This window comes from Pongo pygmaeus, chromosome 18 (assembly GCF_028885625.2).
Source record: "Pongo pygmaeus isolate AG05252 chromosome 18, NHGRI_mPonPyg2-v2.0_pri, whole genome shotgun sequence".
In the NCBI taxonomy this organism is placed as follows: domain Eukaryota; kingdom Metazoa; phylum Chordata; class Mammalia; order Primates; family Hominidae; genus Pongo; species Pongo pygmaeus.
In genome coordinates this window covers 31,719,201-31,733,261 of record NC_072391.2, presented here as the reverse complement: position 1 = coordinate 31,733,261, position 14,061 = coordinate 31,719,201, and the positions used below count along the sequence as shown (strand labels likewise).

Genomic DNA, 14,061 nt, shown 5'->3' with positions numbered 1-14,061 from the left:
TTCACACCTGCAATCCCAGCACTTTGGGAGGCCGAAGAGGAATTAAGAGGTCAGGAATTCGAGACCAACCTGGCCAAGATGGTGAAACCCCGTCTCTACTGAAAATACAAAAATTAGCCGGGCGTGGTGGCAGGCACCTGCAGTCCCAGCAGGAGGCTGAGGTAGGAAAATCGCTTGAACCCGGGAGGCGGAGGTGGCAGTGAGCCAAGATTGCGCCATTGCATTCCAGCCTGGGCTACAAGAGTGAAACTCCATCTTAAAAAAAAAAAAAAAAGCCAGGCGCGGTGGCTCACGCCTGTAATCCCAGCACTTTGGGAGGCCAAGGCGGGCAGATCACGAGGTCAGGAGATCGAGACCACCCTGGCTAACACGGTGAAACCCTGTCTCTACTAAAAAATACAAAAAATTAGCTGGGCGTGGTGGCGGGCGCCTGTAGTCTCAGCTACTTGGGAGGCTGAGGCAGGAGAATGGTGTGAACCCACGAGGCGGAGCTCGCAGTGAGCAGAGATCACACCACTGCACTCCAGCCTGGGCGACAGAGTGAGACTCCATCTCAAAAAAAAAATTTTTTTTGGCCAGGCACGATGTGTCACACCTGTAATCCCAGCAGTTAGGGAGGCCAAGGCAGGTGGATCACTTGAGGTCAGGAGTTCGAGACCAGCCTGGCCAACATGGTGAAACCCCGTCTCTACTAAAAATACAAAAATTATCCGGGCATGGTGGCATGCCTCTGTAATCCCAGCTACTCAGGAGACTGAGGCAGGAGAATCGCTTGAACCCAGGAGTTGGAGGTTGCAGTGAGCCGAGATCACGCCACTTCACTCCAGTCTGGGCGACAGAGCAAGACTCCATCTCAAAAAAAAAAGTCTAGATGGGGCCGGGCAGGGTGGCTCACACCTGTAATTCCAGCACTTTGGGAGTCTAAGGTGGGTGGATGGCTTGAGCTCAGGAGTTCGATACCAGACTGCACAACATGGTGAGACCCCATCTCTACTAAAAATAAAAAATAAAAAAAAAATAGCTTGGCATGGTGGTGCACACTTGTGGTCCCAGCTACTTGGGCGGATGAGGTGGGAGGATTGCTTGAGCATGGTGGGGAGGGAGGTTGCACTGAGCCAAGATTGCACCACTGCCCTCCAGCCTGGGTGACAGACCAAGACCCTGTCTCAAAAAAAAAGAAACAAAAAAAAAAGGTGGGGCTCACTGGCTCACACCTGTAATCCCAGCACTTTGGGAAGCTAAGGTGGATGGATCACTTGAGGTCAGGAGTTCGAGACCAGCCTGGACGACATGGCAAAACCCTGTCTCTACTAAAAATACAAAAAAAATTAGCTGGGCCTGGTGACGCACGCCTGTAGTCCCAGCCACTAGGGAGGCTAAGGCAGGACAATTGTTTGAACCCAGGAGGCAGAGGTTGCCGTGAGCTGAGATCGCGCCACTGCACTCCAGCCTGGGCAACCAGAGTGAAACTCTGCCTCCAAAAAAAAAAAAAAAAGAAGAAGAAGAAAAAAGGTTTAGGCAAACATGCACTTTTCTTGTTGCTTTTTTTTTTTTTTTTTTCGAGATGGAGTTTTGCTCTTGTTGTCCAGGCTGGAGTGCAATGGCGTGATCTCGGCTCACCGCAACCTCTGCCTCCCAGGTTCAAGCGATTTTCTTGCCTCAGCCTCCCAAGTAGCTGGGATTACAGGCATATGCCACCACGCCCAAATAATTTTGTATTTTTAGTAGAGATGGGGTTTCTCCATGTTGGTCAGACTAGTCTTGAACTCCCGACCTCAGGTGATCCTCCTGCCTCGGCCTCCCAAAGTGCTGGGATTACAGGCATGAGCCACTGCGCCCAGCCTGAACATGCCAGATTGTAGTTCCAGGAGGCCAGAGATCATGAATACTTTGTCCATCACTATATTCCCAGCCCACAGAATACACAGCCTGGCGGCCAACAGATGCTTATTGAATGAACGAGCCTCAACAGGGCTTTCTCATTCCCACATGCCATGCTGTGGTCAGGCTTAAATCATAACCCAATTTCTGCCACCTAATATATGTATGACCTTGGTTAAATTAAACTAGCAGTCCCAACCTTTTTGGCAGTGGGGACAAGTTTCATGGAAGATAATTTTTCCACCGGGGGAGGAATGGTTTCGTGATGATTCAAGCACATTACATTTATTTTGCACTTTATTTCTATTATTATTACATTATAAGGTATAATAAAATAATTATACAACTCATCATAAAGTAGAATCAGTGGGATCCCTGAGTTTGTTTTCCTGCAACTAGATAGTCCCATCTGATGTTGATGGGAGACAGTGAGAGATCATCAGGCATTAGATTCTCATAAGAAGCAACCTAGTTCCCTCACATGCGCAGTTCACAATAGGATTCATGCTCCTATGATAATCTAATGCTGCTACTGATCTGACAGGAAACAGAGCTGAGGCGGTAACACAGGCAATGGGGAACAGCTGTAAATACAGATGAAGCTTCTATCACCAGCCATTCACTTCCTGCTGTGCGGGTCAGTTCCTAACAGGTCACGGACTGGTACTGGCCCCACGGCCCAAGGGTTGGGGACCCCTGACTTAAACTAAGGGCCAGCTTTCCAGAATAACATCCACTTTGAGGGCTTGTTGAGTGGATTAAGTCAAAATGTTGGTATACTTGGCCAGGTGTGGTGGTGCACACCTGTAATCCCAGCACTTCGGGAGTCTGAGGCGGGTGGATCACCTGAGGTCAGGAATTTGAGACCAGCCTGGCCAACATGATGAAACCCCATCTCTACTGAAAATACAAAAAATTAGGCCGGGCGCAGTGGCTCACGCCTGTAATCCCAGTACTTTGGGAAGCCGAGGTGGGTAGATCATTTGAGGTCAGGAGTTTGAGATCAGCCTGGCCAATATGGTAAAACCCTGTCTCTACTAATAAATAAAAAAATTAGCTAGGTGATAGTGGCGTGCGCCTGTAATCCCAGTTACTTAGGAGGCTGAGGCAGGAGAATCCCTTGAGCCTGAGAGGCGGAGGTTGAGGTGAGCTGAGATTGGGCTGTTGTTGAGTTGTAGGAGTTCTTTATATATTGTAGATATCAACCCCTTATCAGATATATGATTTGATATTTCCTCTCATTCTGTTGGTTGCCTTTTCACTGTCCTTTCCTTTTTTTGTTTTTATTTTTGTTTTTGGGGGGTGGAGTTTTGATCTTTTGCCCAGGCTGGAGTGAAGTGGTGCAATCTCAGCTCACTGCAACCTCCACTCCCCAGGTTCAAGTGATTGTCCAGCCTTAGCCTCCCGAGTAGCTGGGATTATAGGCGCCCGGCACCATGCCTGGCTAATTTTGTACTTTTAGTAGAGATGGGGTTTCATCATGTTGGCCAGGCTGGTCTCAAACTCCTGACCTCAGGTGATCCACCCACCTCGGCCTCCCAAAGTGCTAGGATTACAGGCTTGAGCCACCATGCCCAGCCTATTGTGTCCTTCGATGCACAGAAAAGACTCTTTTCTCTGAATGGCCACAGCACCCTTGTCAAAAATCATTTGACTAGTCAGGGCGCGGTGGCTCAGGCCTATAATCCCAGCACTTTGGGAGGCCGAGGCGGGAGGACTGCTTGAGGTCAGGAGTTCGAGACATGCCTGGGCAACATGGCAAATGGGAAAACCCCATCTCTACACACAACGCAAAAGTTAGCTGGGCATGGTGGGTAGCGTGTGACTACCGGCTGTCTCAACTACCCAGGACGCTGAGGCTGGAGATCTCTTGAGCCCAAGACGTCCAGGCTGCAGTGAGCTTTGATTGTGCCACTGAACTCCAGTCTGGGCGATCACAGAGCAAGGCTCTGTCAAAAAAAAAAAAAAAAAAAAAAAAAAAAAAAAAAAAAAAAATCGGCCGGGTGCGGTGATTCACGCTTGTAATCCCAGCACTTTGGGGGTCCGATGCGGGCAGACCACGAGGTCAAAGATCGAGACCATCCTGGCCAACATGGTGAAACTTCGTCTTTACTAAAAACACAAAAATTAGCTGGGCGTGGTGGCGCGCGCCTGTAGTCCCAGCTACTCGGAAGGCTGAGGCAGGAGAATCACTTGAACCCGGGAGGTGGAGGTTGCAGTGAGTCGAGATCGCGCCACTGCACTCCAGCCGGGCGACAGACTGAGACCCTGTCTCAAAAAAAAAAAAAAATCATTTGTATATGCGACGGTTTTGTGCCACAAACTTTTGTGGCTGTTGATACAAACGACATGGTCTCTGCCTTAAGGAAGCCATAGTCGAATTAAATAGATTCCGTTTCAAGTAGCATCTGTCCTGTGTGCTCAGTGGGGACTGGGCCCATGTTTTCCCACATTTTACCCTTTAAGCTTCTGATCCAACGGGTGAGATAGATAGGATGATCCTGTTTAGCAGAGGGGTAAGCTTAGTCCCCTGAGAGCGCGGCTATGGCTTATGCGAGGGTACTGACAGTCAGGATTTGAACCCAAAGCTCCTGGTTCCATGTGTCATGCTACCTCCGGTCAGATGTTCTCACCTCCAAAACTTAGGCAGAAGTGAACTGAGATGCTCTCTACTGCGCAACTCTTCAGCTCCAGCATCCTATACATTAAGAAGTCACTAAAAGCCAGGGTCCACGAGAAAGGTGCAGACATTAAGCATGATCGGGGTGCACAGAAAGGCGGAGCCCGAAACACCACTCCCAGCCCCAGTGGACAGACTCCTAAAGTGGCAGCCCTGCAACTCTGAGCGGATGCCGAGTAGTCACCGGGAACCCGGGCGCGGCTGGGCTGTGCTATTGGCGCGGGTGGGGGACGCACGGCCCAAAAATGCCCGCGACAAGCTTCTGGGGCAGTTCTCGCCAGTCTCTCTGGAGGGAGCCTGTGGGCTTCTGCGACGTTTCTCGCACTTGCTCCCTGGCCTTGCTCCCGTTTCCACCCCTCCCCCGGAGGTTTTCCTTCCCGGTGGCCCCTTCCTTGGGTATCCCTTTGGTACGCCCCCACCCTGGCAGGGAGCTGCGAGGCAGGCGCCCGCGTGGCCACTGCGCATGCGGACCCGGCCGCGGGGCGGGGCCGCGCGAGGAGGAGGGTCGGGGACTGAAGCACGGAGCACGGACCCCGCCCCCTCGCGGCCCCGCGCGTGACGTCACGGGGGGCGCCGGCCTCCGCCCGGCCCAGAAGGGTAAGAGCGAGCGGCTGGCGGATCCGACGCCCGAGACCGGGAGGGGACGAAGGTGTTGCAATCGTTCGGGGCGGGGGCTTTCCGGGGAGGGGGTGCTCAGGTGCACCAGCGGCCGCGGACCCTCAGGCTCTGCCCTCCCCTCCCTTTAAACCCCTTCCAGCCGGACGGGAGGCGGGGCAGGGCTGAGCATTTGTGACACCTGCATTTCCGTGGCTCCCTCCTTCTCCCCCGACCCCTGTTTATCTCTTCGCCTTCCAGAAGTTCTTTTCCATCAGGCCGTCGCACCTTGCGTGGGAAGGAGCACCCCACTTGGAAGCAGGAGGCGGGGTTCAGACCTTGGCCCTACCCCTCGTATGTTAAAGTCCGCGAGCCTCAGTTTCCCTCACAGTATTTTTTGCCTCGCCTTACCCGGTTTTGAGGATCTGTACGAGAAAGAGAAAGGAAGTGGACATTTGTTGAATTCCTGCATGGCCAAATACCACGCAGACTGCTTCATCCGCCACGTTTAATCCTTATTACTTGGTGTTCTCAGAACTCCCATTTTATGGATTCTTAAACTCACAGAGTCAGTGAATAACAGAAAGGGATTCAGATCTAGCCGTTTAACTGCACAGTGGAGTTCTTCTCCAGAGTCTTGTCTGGGCTCTGGCTGGAACTATTCCTCAGCCAAACCCTCGCCCCACAACAGTGCTTCTGTTTCTCCAGCTGAGAAGTCTCCCTTTCAGGTTCCTTCTTCCAGCACGGAGTACCCTGCTCTGCCTCCACTTAGATTACTTCAGAAATGAAATGCAGCAAATATTTATCCAGCAGTGCAGGGAGATGAACTTTTGGAGTTGGGAACCTTGGATTCTTGTTCTGGCTCTGCCACTTACTGTGTGGCCTTGGGAAGTCCCTTGTCTTCTCTGAGCTTTCTTTTCTCTTTGCGTAAAAGAGGTGCTCTTGTCCCATTCTCCCTCTCTGTCTTCCAGCAGGCTCTCCCCGGAGGCTCAGCCCCCTCTGCTCCCCATGGGCAACTGCCAGGCAGGGCACAACCTGCACCTGTGTCTGGCCCACCACCCACCTCTGGTCTGTGCCACTTTGATCCTGCTGCTCCTTGGCCTCTCTGGCCTGGGCCTTGGCAGCTTCCTCCTCACCCACAGGACTGGCCTGCGCAGCCCTGACATCCCCCAGGTAAGTTCCACATCGCCGTACCCGCTCTTCCTTCCAACCTAGACAGGCTTTTGCTGCTAATCTCATCTCACCCGTCTCCCACCATTCTTTTGCTCACAGGACTGGGTCTCTTTTTTGAGATCTTTTGGCCAGCTGACCCTGTGTCCCAGGAATGGGACAGTCACAGGGAAGTGGCGAGGGTCTCACGTCGTGGGCTTACTGACCACCTTGAACTTCGGAGATGGTCCAGACAGGAACAAGACCCGGACATTCCAGGCCACAGTCCTGGGAAGTCAGATGGGATTGAAAGGTGAGATCAGAGGGTGGCTGTGGTGGCTCATGCCTGTAATCCCAACACTTTGGGAGGCCAAGATAGGTGGATCATTTGAGGTCAGGAGTTCGAGACCAGCCTGGCCAACATGATGAAACCCCGTCTCTACTAAAAATACAAAAATTAGCCAGGCATGGTGGCAGGCGCCTCTAATCCCAACTACTTGGGAGGCTGAGGAAGGAGGATCGCTTGAACCCAGGAGACGGAGGTTGCAGTGAACCGAGATCGCACCATTGCACTCCAGCCTGGGTGACAGAGCGAGACTCTCTCTCAAAAAAAAAAAAAAACGACCAGGTGCGGTGGCTCATGACTGTAATCCCAGCACTTTGGGAGTCCGAGAAGGGCAGATCACGAGGTTAGGAGTTCGAGACCAGCCTGGCCAACATGGTGAAACCCCGTCTCTACTAGAAATACAAAAATTAAGCGGGTGGGCTGGTCACGGTGGCTCAAAGCGGTAATCACAGCAGTTTGGGAGGCTGAGGCAGGCAGATCACAAGGTCAGGAGTTCGAGTCCAGCCTGACCAACATGGTGAAACCCCATCTCTATTAAAAATACAAAAATTAGCCGGGCATGGTTGCATGTGCCTGTAATCCCAGCTACTCAGGAGGCTGAGGCAGGAGAATCACTTGAACCCGGGAGGCGGAGGTTGCAGTGAGCCGAGATCGTACCACTGCACTCCAGCCTAGGCAACAGAGCAAAACTCGGTCTCAAAAAAAAATTAGCCAGGCTTGGTGGTGCGCGCCTGTAGTCCCAGCTACTTGGGAGGCTGAGGCAGGAGAATTGCTTGAACCCGGTAGGTGGAGGTTGCGGTGAGCCAAGATCGTGCCACTGCACTCCAGCCTGGGAGACAGAGCAAGACTCCGTCTCAAACAAACAAACAAAAATACAAAAATTAGCCAGGTGTGGTGGCAGGCGCCTGTAGTCCCAGCTACTTGGGAGGCTGAGGCAGGAGAATCGCTTGAACCCGGGAGGCGGAGGGTGCAATAAGCAGAGATCACACCACTGCACTCTTGCACTCTAGCCTGGGCAACGAGAGAGACTCTGTCCCAACCCCCCCCCCCCGCCCCGCCCCCAGCGGCCGCCAAAAAAAAAAAGTAAGGTGAGATCACAGAGGACTGTGGGGTTGGGTATCAGAACACTCAGGGGTGGGCCCTGCCTCTGACCTCACCAATGATGACCTTGGGCACATCCCTGGACTTTAGTCACTTCTGTGATTAGGGCTTTCAGTGAACATGCTGCCAACAGGGTAGGTTTTCTATGACTGCTTTCTTCCTCTGCCAGTTCTGATGTTCTTTGAGTCTGTCCTTGGAGGTAGGATGAAATGGGCTAGGTTTGACCTAATGTTTTCTCATCCTTTAGCCACCTCCTCCTAGAGACCCCTTTTTCCTTAGCATAGTTCTGTATGCCACAAAGGATGCAGAAAAAAATTAGACACCATCAATTTCCAAAGAGCTATAGTCTTCTGGGAAAATGACAAGCGATAGAGAGAATGTGAAAATGTCAGTGGATGCCAATAATCCCTGTGTGACATTTGTCCTTATCTAAAATCTGCTAAGATAAAGAGGGATGGAAGAGGGTAGTATTTCCTGACTTCTGAGGTCCTTTACAACACTATCATTCTAACATTCTCCTATGAGTATATATGTGTTGGGGGAGTGGGTCTCTGCATGTCCAGGTGTACATGTATGTTAACAAAAATAAGGAATGTGTCTGATATATGCAGACTTGGGACAATTCTTTCCCATTCTTTTTACTTTTAAATAGATATATAATAGTTTTATTGAGATATGATTCATGTACCATACAATTCACCCATTGAAAGTGTACAGTTAGGGCCGGATGTGGTGGCTCATGCCTGTAATCCAAGCACTTTGGGAGGCCAAGGCAGGCAGATTGCTTGAGCACAGGTGTTCGAGACCAGCCTGGACAACATGGCAAGACTCTGTCTCTACTAAAAATAAAAATAAAAAAAAATAGCCGGGCATGGTGGTGCACGCCTGTGGTCCCAGCTACTCGGGAGGCTAAGGTGGGAGGATTCCTTATCCCTGGGAGGCAGGGCTTGCAGTAAGCATTCTCCTGCCTCAGCCGCCTGAGTAGCTGGGATTACAGGTGCTCACCATCACGCCCAGCTAATTCCCACCCCCCCCACAAGGAGTCTTGCTCTGTCACCCAGACTGGAGGGCAGTGGTGCGATCTCAGCTCACTGGAACCTCTGCCTCCCAGTTTCAAGAGATTCTCCTGCCTCAGCCTCCCAAGTAGCTGGGATTACAGGCACATGGCGCCATGTCCAGCTAATTTTTGTATTTTTAGTAGAGATGGGGTTTCACCATGTTGGCCAGGCTGGTCTTGAACTCCTGACCTCATGATCCACCCGCCTTGGCCTCCCAAAGTGCTGGGATTACAGGTGTGAGCCACTGCGCCTGGCCAATTTTTGTATTTTTTATGGAGATGGGGTCTCACTATGTTGCCCAGGCTAGTTTCAAACTACTGGGCTCAAGTGATCCTCCTGCCTCGCCTCCCAAAGTGCTGGGATTACAGGCATGAGCTACCGGGTCTGGCCTATTACCCAATTGTTTTAATTTATTTTCTCTTGATTGCTAGTAAGGTTGAGCCTCTTCTTATGGTTTATTGTCTGTTTTCTTGTTGTCTGTGAATTACCTGTTTGTTTCCTTTGTTCTTTTTTCTTTTAAGTTATTTGTCTTTTTCTTCTTGATTTGTAGAAGGTCTTTATTCTGGATAGTAAACCTTTTGTCATTTAAATATATTATAGGTATTTTCAATATGTTACTTGTTTTTTTAACTTATCTTTCATTGCATAGGAGTCTTTAATTTTTATGAGGTTAGGTTTATCACTCTTGTCCTTTATTAAGACTTTTAGGTTTTGTGTCTTTCATAGGAAGGCCTTCCTCATTTTAAAATTAGAAAATATTCTGGCCAGGCGTGGTGGCTCATTGCTATAATCCCAGCCTTTGGGAGGCTGAGGCAGGTGGATCACCTGAGGTCAGGAGTTCAAGACTGGCCTGGCCAACATGATGAAACCCCATCTCTACTAAAAATACAAAAAATTAGCCAGGCATGGTGGTGGGCGCCTGTAATCCCAGCTACTCGCAAGGCTGAGGCAGGAGAATTGCTTAAACCTAGGAGGTGGAGGTTGCAGTGAGCCGAGATCGCACCACTGCACTCCAGCCTGGGCAACAAGAGTGAAATTCTGTCTCAAAAATAATAAAATAAAATAAAATAAAATATTCTGTATTTTCTTTAAATACTTAAGTTTTTTTTTAGTTTGTATAGTTCTTTAATACATCTGAACTTTATTTTATAAGATAACAGTTTGACGCTATGTTTTTTTCTACATGGAAATTTTCCCAAGGCCATTTACTGAGGCCATCCTTTCCCCACTAATTTAAAATAGGGTGAGAACCTTTTAATGGATTTTGGTACCAAGTGAGAAACTGCTTTCTTAAAAAGAATGAACTAGTTTATGCAAACTGACATGGGCAATGTGTATCTGCCCATTTCACTGCAGCCTTGCGAGTATTAGTATGGTTGTTGTATTGATTGTAATTTAAGTTAATTTAAATTACAACTTAATTTGTGTTTATATTGATACAAAGTTATTTTCATTTCTCAGTGATATAAATAATGGTATATGGAATACTTTATTGAATAGAATCAATGCCAAAACACCTGGTATTATAGAAAGCCTTAAAAAATGAATAGGGCCAGGCATGGTGGTTCATGCCTGGAATCCCAACATTTTGGGAGGTCAGGGTAGCAGGATGGCTTGAGCCCAGGAGTTTGAGTCCAGCCCGGACAATACAGTGATACCCTGTCTCTACAAAAAATTGTTTTTAAATTAGCCAGGTGGGTGGCACATGCTTGTAGCCCTACCTACTCAGGAGACTGAGGTGGGAGGATCACTTGAGCCCAGGAGGTTGAGGCTCCAGTGAGCTGGGATCATGCCACTACACTGCAACCTGCACGACAAAGTGAGACCCCATCTCAAAAAAATAAAGACAGAAAATACAAGAAAAGGGCTGGGTACGGTGGCTCACGCCTGTAATCCCAGCACTTTGGGAGGCCAGGGCGGGCAGATCACAAGGTCAGGAGATCGAGACCATCCTGGCTACCACAGTGAAACCCAGTCTCTACTAAAAATACAAAAAATTAGCCGGGCATGGTGGCGGGCGCCTGTAGTCCCAGCTACTTGGGAGGCTGAGGCAGGAGAATGGCGTGAACCCGGGAGGCGGAGCTTGCAGTGAGCGGAGATCGCGTCACTGCACTCCAGCCTGGGTGATAGAGCGAGACTCCATCTCAAAAAAAGAAAAAAAAAAAGAAAATACAAGAAAAGATGCGTGAAGACAGAAGCTCCCGCGTCACCTCTCATTTTCTTCCATTTCTCTTCTGTGCCTTTCACAGGATCTTCTGCAGGACAACTGGTCCTTATCACAGCCAGGGTGACCACAGAAAGGACTGCAGAAACCTGCCTGTATTTTAGTGCTGTTCCAGGAATCCTACCCTCCAGCCAGCCACCCATATCCTGCTCAGAGGAGGGGGCTGGAAATGCCACCCTGAGCCCTAGAATGGGTGAGGAATGTGTTAGTGTCTGGAGCCATGAAGGCCTTGTGCTGACCAAGCTGCTCACCTCGGTAAGAGCCTCAGATGGGTCACCAGGGTTTTGTAGACTGCCTGCTGACTGCTGTATCTTGAAGGTCCCTGGAAACAATTCTACCTTGTAGAAAAAGCACAGGTTTTATAACCCTGCCTTGGGGGCTGTGTGACTTAGAACAAGTGTCTAAACATCTCTGAGTGTCAGCTTCCTCATCTGTAAAACAGAAAACATGACCCTATCTCTTAATTCCATCAAATAAGGATTAAATGAGAATGACTGTGAAGTGTCCAGCACAATGCCTGGGACATAGAGATTTGATAAGTGACAGCTATTATTGTTTACTATTGTCTTTAAAACATTCTACCTCAAAGGAGTTCAGAAGATATAATAAGAGGCAAATGGGCTAATTGCTATTAGAGAGATGTGAGCAAAGTGTTATGCAAACACAGAGTAAGGAGCCATTAACCCTAACTTGAACATTTATGGAGAGTGCTTCACAGAGAAGGTGGCATTTACCAAAGAGCATTGTGTACAGCAGTTTATAATGCACAGAGTGCTCTCAGCATTCATTAATTCATTTGATCTTAAAATAGCCTTTTGAGGTAGGTGTTATTATCCCATTTTACAGATGAGGAAACAGGTTTAGAGAAAGGGAATGAATTGCTGAAGGCCACCCAACTGGTTAAGTGGCAGAGCCAGGGTTGCAACCCACACCTTCTGTCAGGTCAGGATGATCCTTGAAGAATGAGGAAGATTTGGACAGGGACTGCAGTAGAGGAAGTTCAGGAGAGGGGGAGGTACACTCCAGGCAAAGGCACCAGCATTCGCACAGTCCTAGAGATTGAAAAGTGTTCAGCCAGTTGTCACATCTGTAATCCCAGCACTTTGGGAGGCCGAAGCAAGGAGAATGCCTGAGGCCAGGAGTTCCAGACCAGCCTGGAGAACATAGCAAGACCTCGTTTCTTTTTTGCCTTTTTTTTTTTTTTTTGAGACAGAGTCTCGCTCTGTCACCCAGGCTGGAGTGCATTGGCACAATCTCGGCTCACTGCAAGCTCCACCTCACAGGTTCACGCCATTCTTCTGCCTCAGGCTCCTGAGTAGCTGGGATTACAGGCGCCTGCCACCATGCCCGGCTAATTTTTGTATTTTTAGTAGAGACAGGGTTTCACCTTGTTAGCTAGGATGATCTCAATCTCCTGACCTCGTGATCTGCCCACCTCGGCCTCCCAAAGTGCTGGGATTACAGGTGTGAGCCACTGCGCCCAGCGACCCCATTTCTTAAAAAAATTTTTTTTTTTTAATTAGCAGGATGTGGTGGTACACACCTATAATCCCAGCTACTCAGGAGGCTGAGGTGGGAGGATCCTTTGATCCCAGGAGTTTGAGGCTGCAGTGAGCCATGATTGTGCCACTGCACTCCAGCCTGGGTGCCAGAGCGAGACCCTGTCTCAAGAAGAAAAAAAAAAGAAAGTGTTCAGCCTTTGGGAGCACTCCATGTTGAGAGGCTTAGGAAGGAGAAAAGTCAAGAGAGACCACAGGGGTCTGATGGAGAGGCTCTGCGAATGCAGGATAGAGGGCTATGACCTGATGCTGAAGGCTGTGGGGGCCACTGAGGAGTTTTAAGGAGGAGAGAGACGTGCGTCCCTGGTGCTGGGTGGAGGAAAATGGCTGAGTGGAGGAGAGCCATCAGTCAGGAGGCTGCTGTACACTCCACTCTCACATTTGAAAATACCCCATGAGGCGCGGTGGCTCACGCCTGTAATCCCAGCACTTTGGGAGGCCAAGGCAGGCGGATCACTTGAGGTCAGGAGTTCAAGACTAGCCTGGCCAACATGGTGAAACCCCATCTCTACTAAAAATTTAAAAATTAACTGGATGTTGTTGCGGGTGTCTGTAATCCCAGCTACTCAGGAGGCTGAGGCAGGAGAATCTCTGGAACCTGGGAGGCAGAGGTTGTAGTGAGCTGAGATCATGCCACTGCACTCCAGCCTGGGCAACAGAGTGAGACTCCATCTCAAATAAAGACAAAAAGAAAAGACCCCATGAGGAGCGCAACCTGGGACTGGTTTCCAGATCCAGCACTGCTTGCACTTTTTTATTTTTATTTTTTGAGATGGAGTCTTGCTCTGTTGCCCAGGCTGAAGTGCAGTGGCACAATCTTGGCTCATTGCAAGCTCTGCCTCCCAGGTTCATGCCATTCTCCTGCCTCAGCCTCCCAAGTAGCTGGGACTACAGGCGCCCGCCACCATGCCTGGCTAATTTTTTGTATTTTTAGTAGAGATAGGGTTTCACTGTGTTAGCCAGGATGGTCTCAATCTCCTGACCTCGTGATCCACCCGCCTCAGCCTCCCAAAGTGCTGGGATTACAGGCATGAGCCACTGCGCTCGGCCGCTTATACATCTTTAAACTGTGGATCATAATGAAGTTTCCTATCTCATGGAGTTATGATGGGGGTTCAGGTTGATAATTGGGCAAGAAAGTAGTTTTTAAACCATCAAGACAAATGTTCGAGCCTGATCAACATGGTGAAACCCCATCTCTACAAAAAACACACAAAAAATTAGCTGGGCGTGGTGGCACACACCTGTGGTCCTAGCTACTCAGGAGGCTGAGGTGGGAAGATCGTTGGAGCCCAGGAGGCGGAGGTTGCAGTGAGCCGAGATTGCACCACTGCATTCCAGCCTGAGTGACAGAGTGAGACCCTGTCTCAAAAAAAAAAAAAAAAAAAAAATGTCAGGCGCGGTGGCTCACACCTGTAATCCCAGCACTTTGGGAGGCCGAGGCGGGTGGATCATGAGGTCAGGAGATC

At 49.6% G+C, this 14,061-nt stretch overlaps 1 protein-coding gene across 7 annotated transcripts in view; it reads left to right on the top strand.

Moving 5' to 3' along the window:
• TMEM219 (transmembrane protein 219) overlaps window positions 1–14,061 on the top strand; it is a 37,459-nt gene that overhangs the window by 21,378 nt on the left and 2,020 nt on the right. Inside the window, exons 1-4 of one of the 7 annotated variants that reach the window (XM_054454538.2) lie at window positions 5,023–5,158; window positions 6,130–6,328; window positions 6,428–6,617; window positions 11,059–11,288. In XM_054454538.2, coding sequence (XP_054310513.1) covers window positions 6,164–6,328; window positions 6,428–6,617; window positions 11,059–11,288 — 585 coding nt within the window. In that variant the 5' untranslated portion in view covers window positions 5,023–5,158; window positions 6,130–6,163. Of the gene's footprint in view, window positions 1–5,022; window positions 5,510–6,126; window positions 6,329–6,427; window positions 6,618–11,058; window positions 11,289–14,061 lie in introns of those variants that run through there. The other 6 variants (XM_054454541.2, XM_054454536.2, XM_054454537.2 and 3 more) reach the window with 6 other exon arrangements.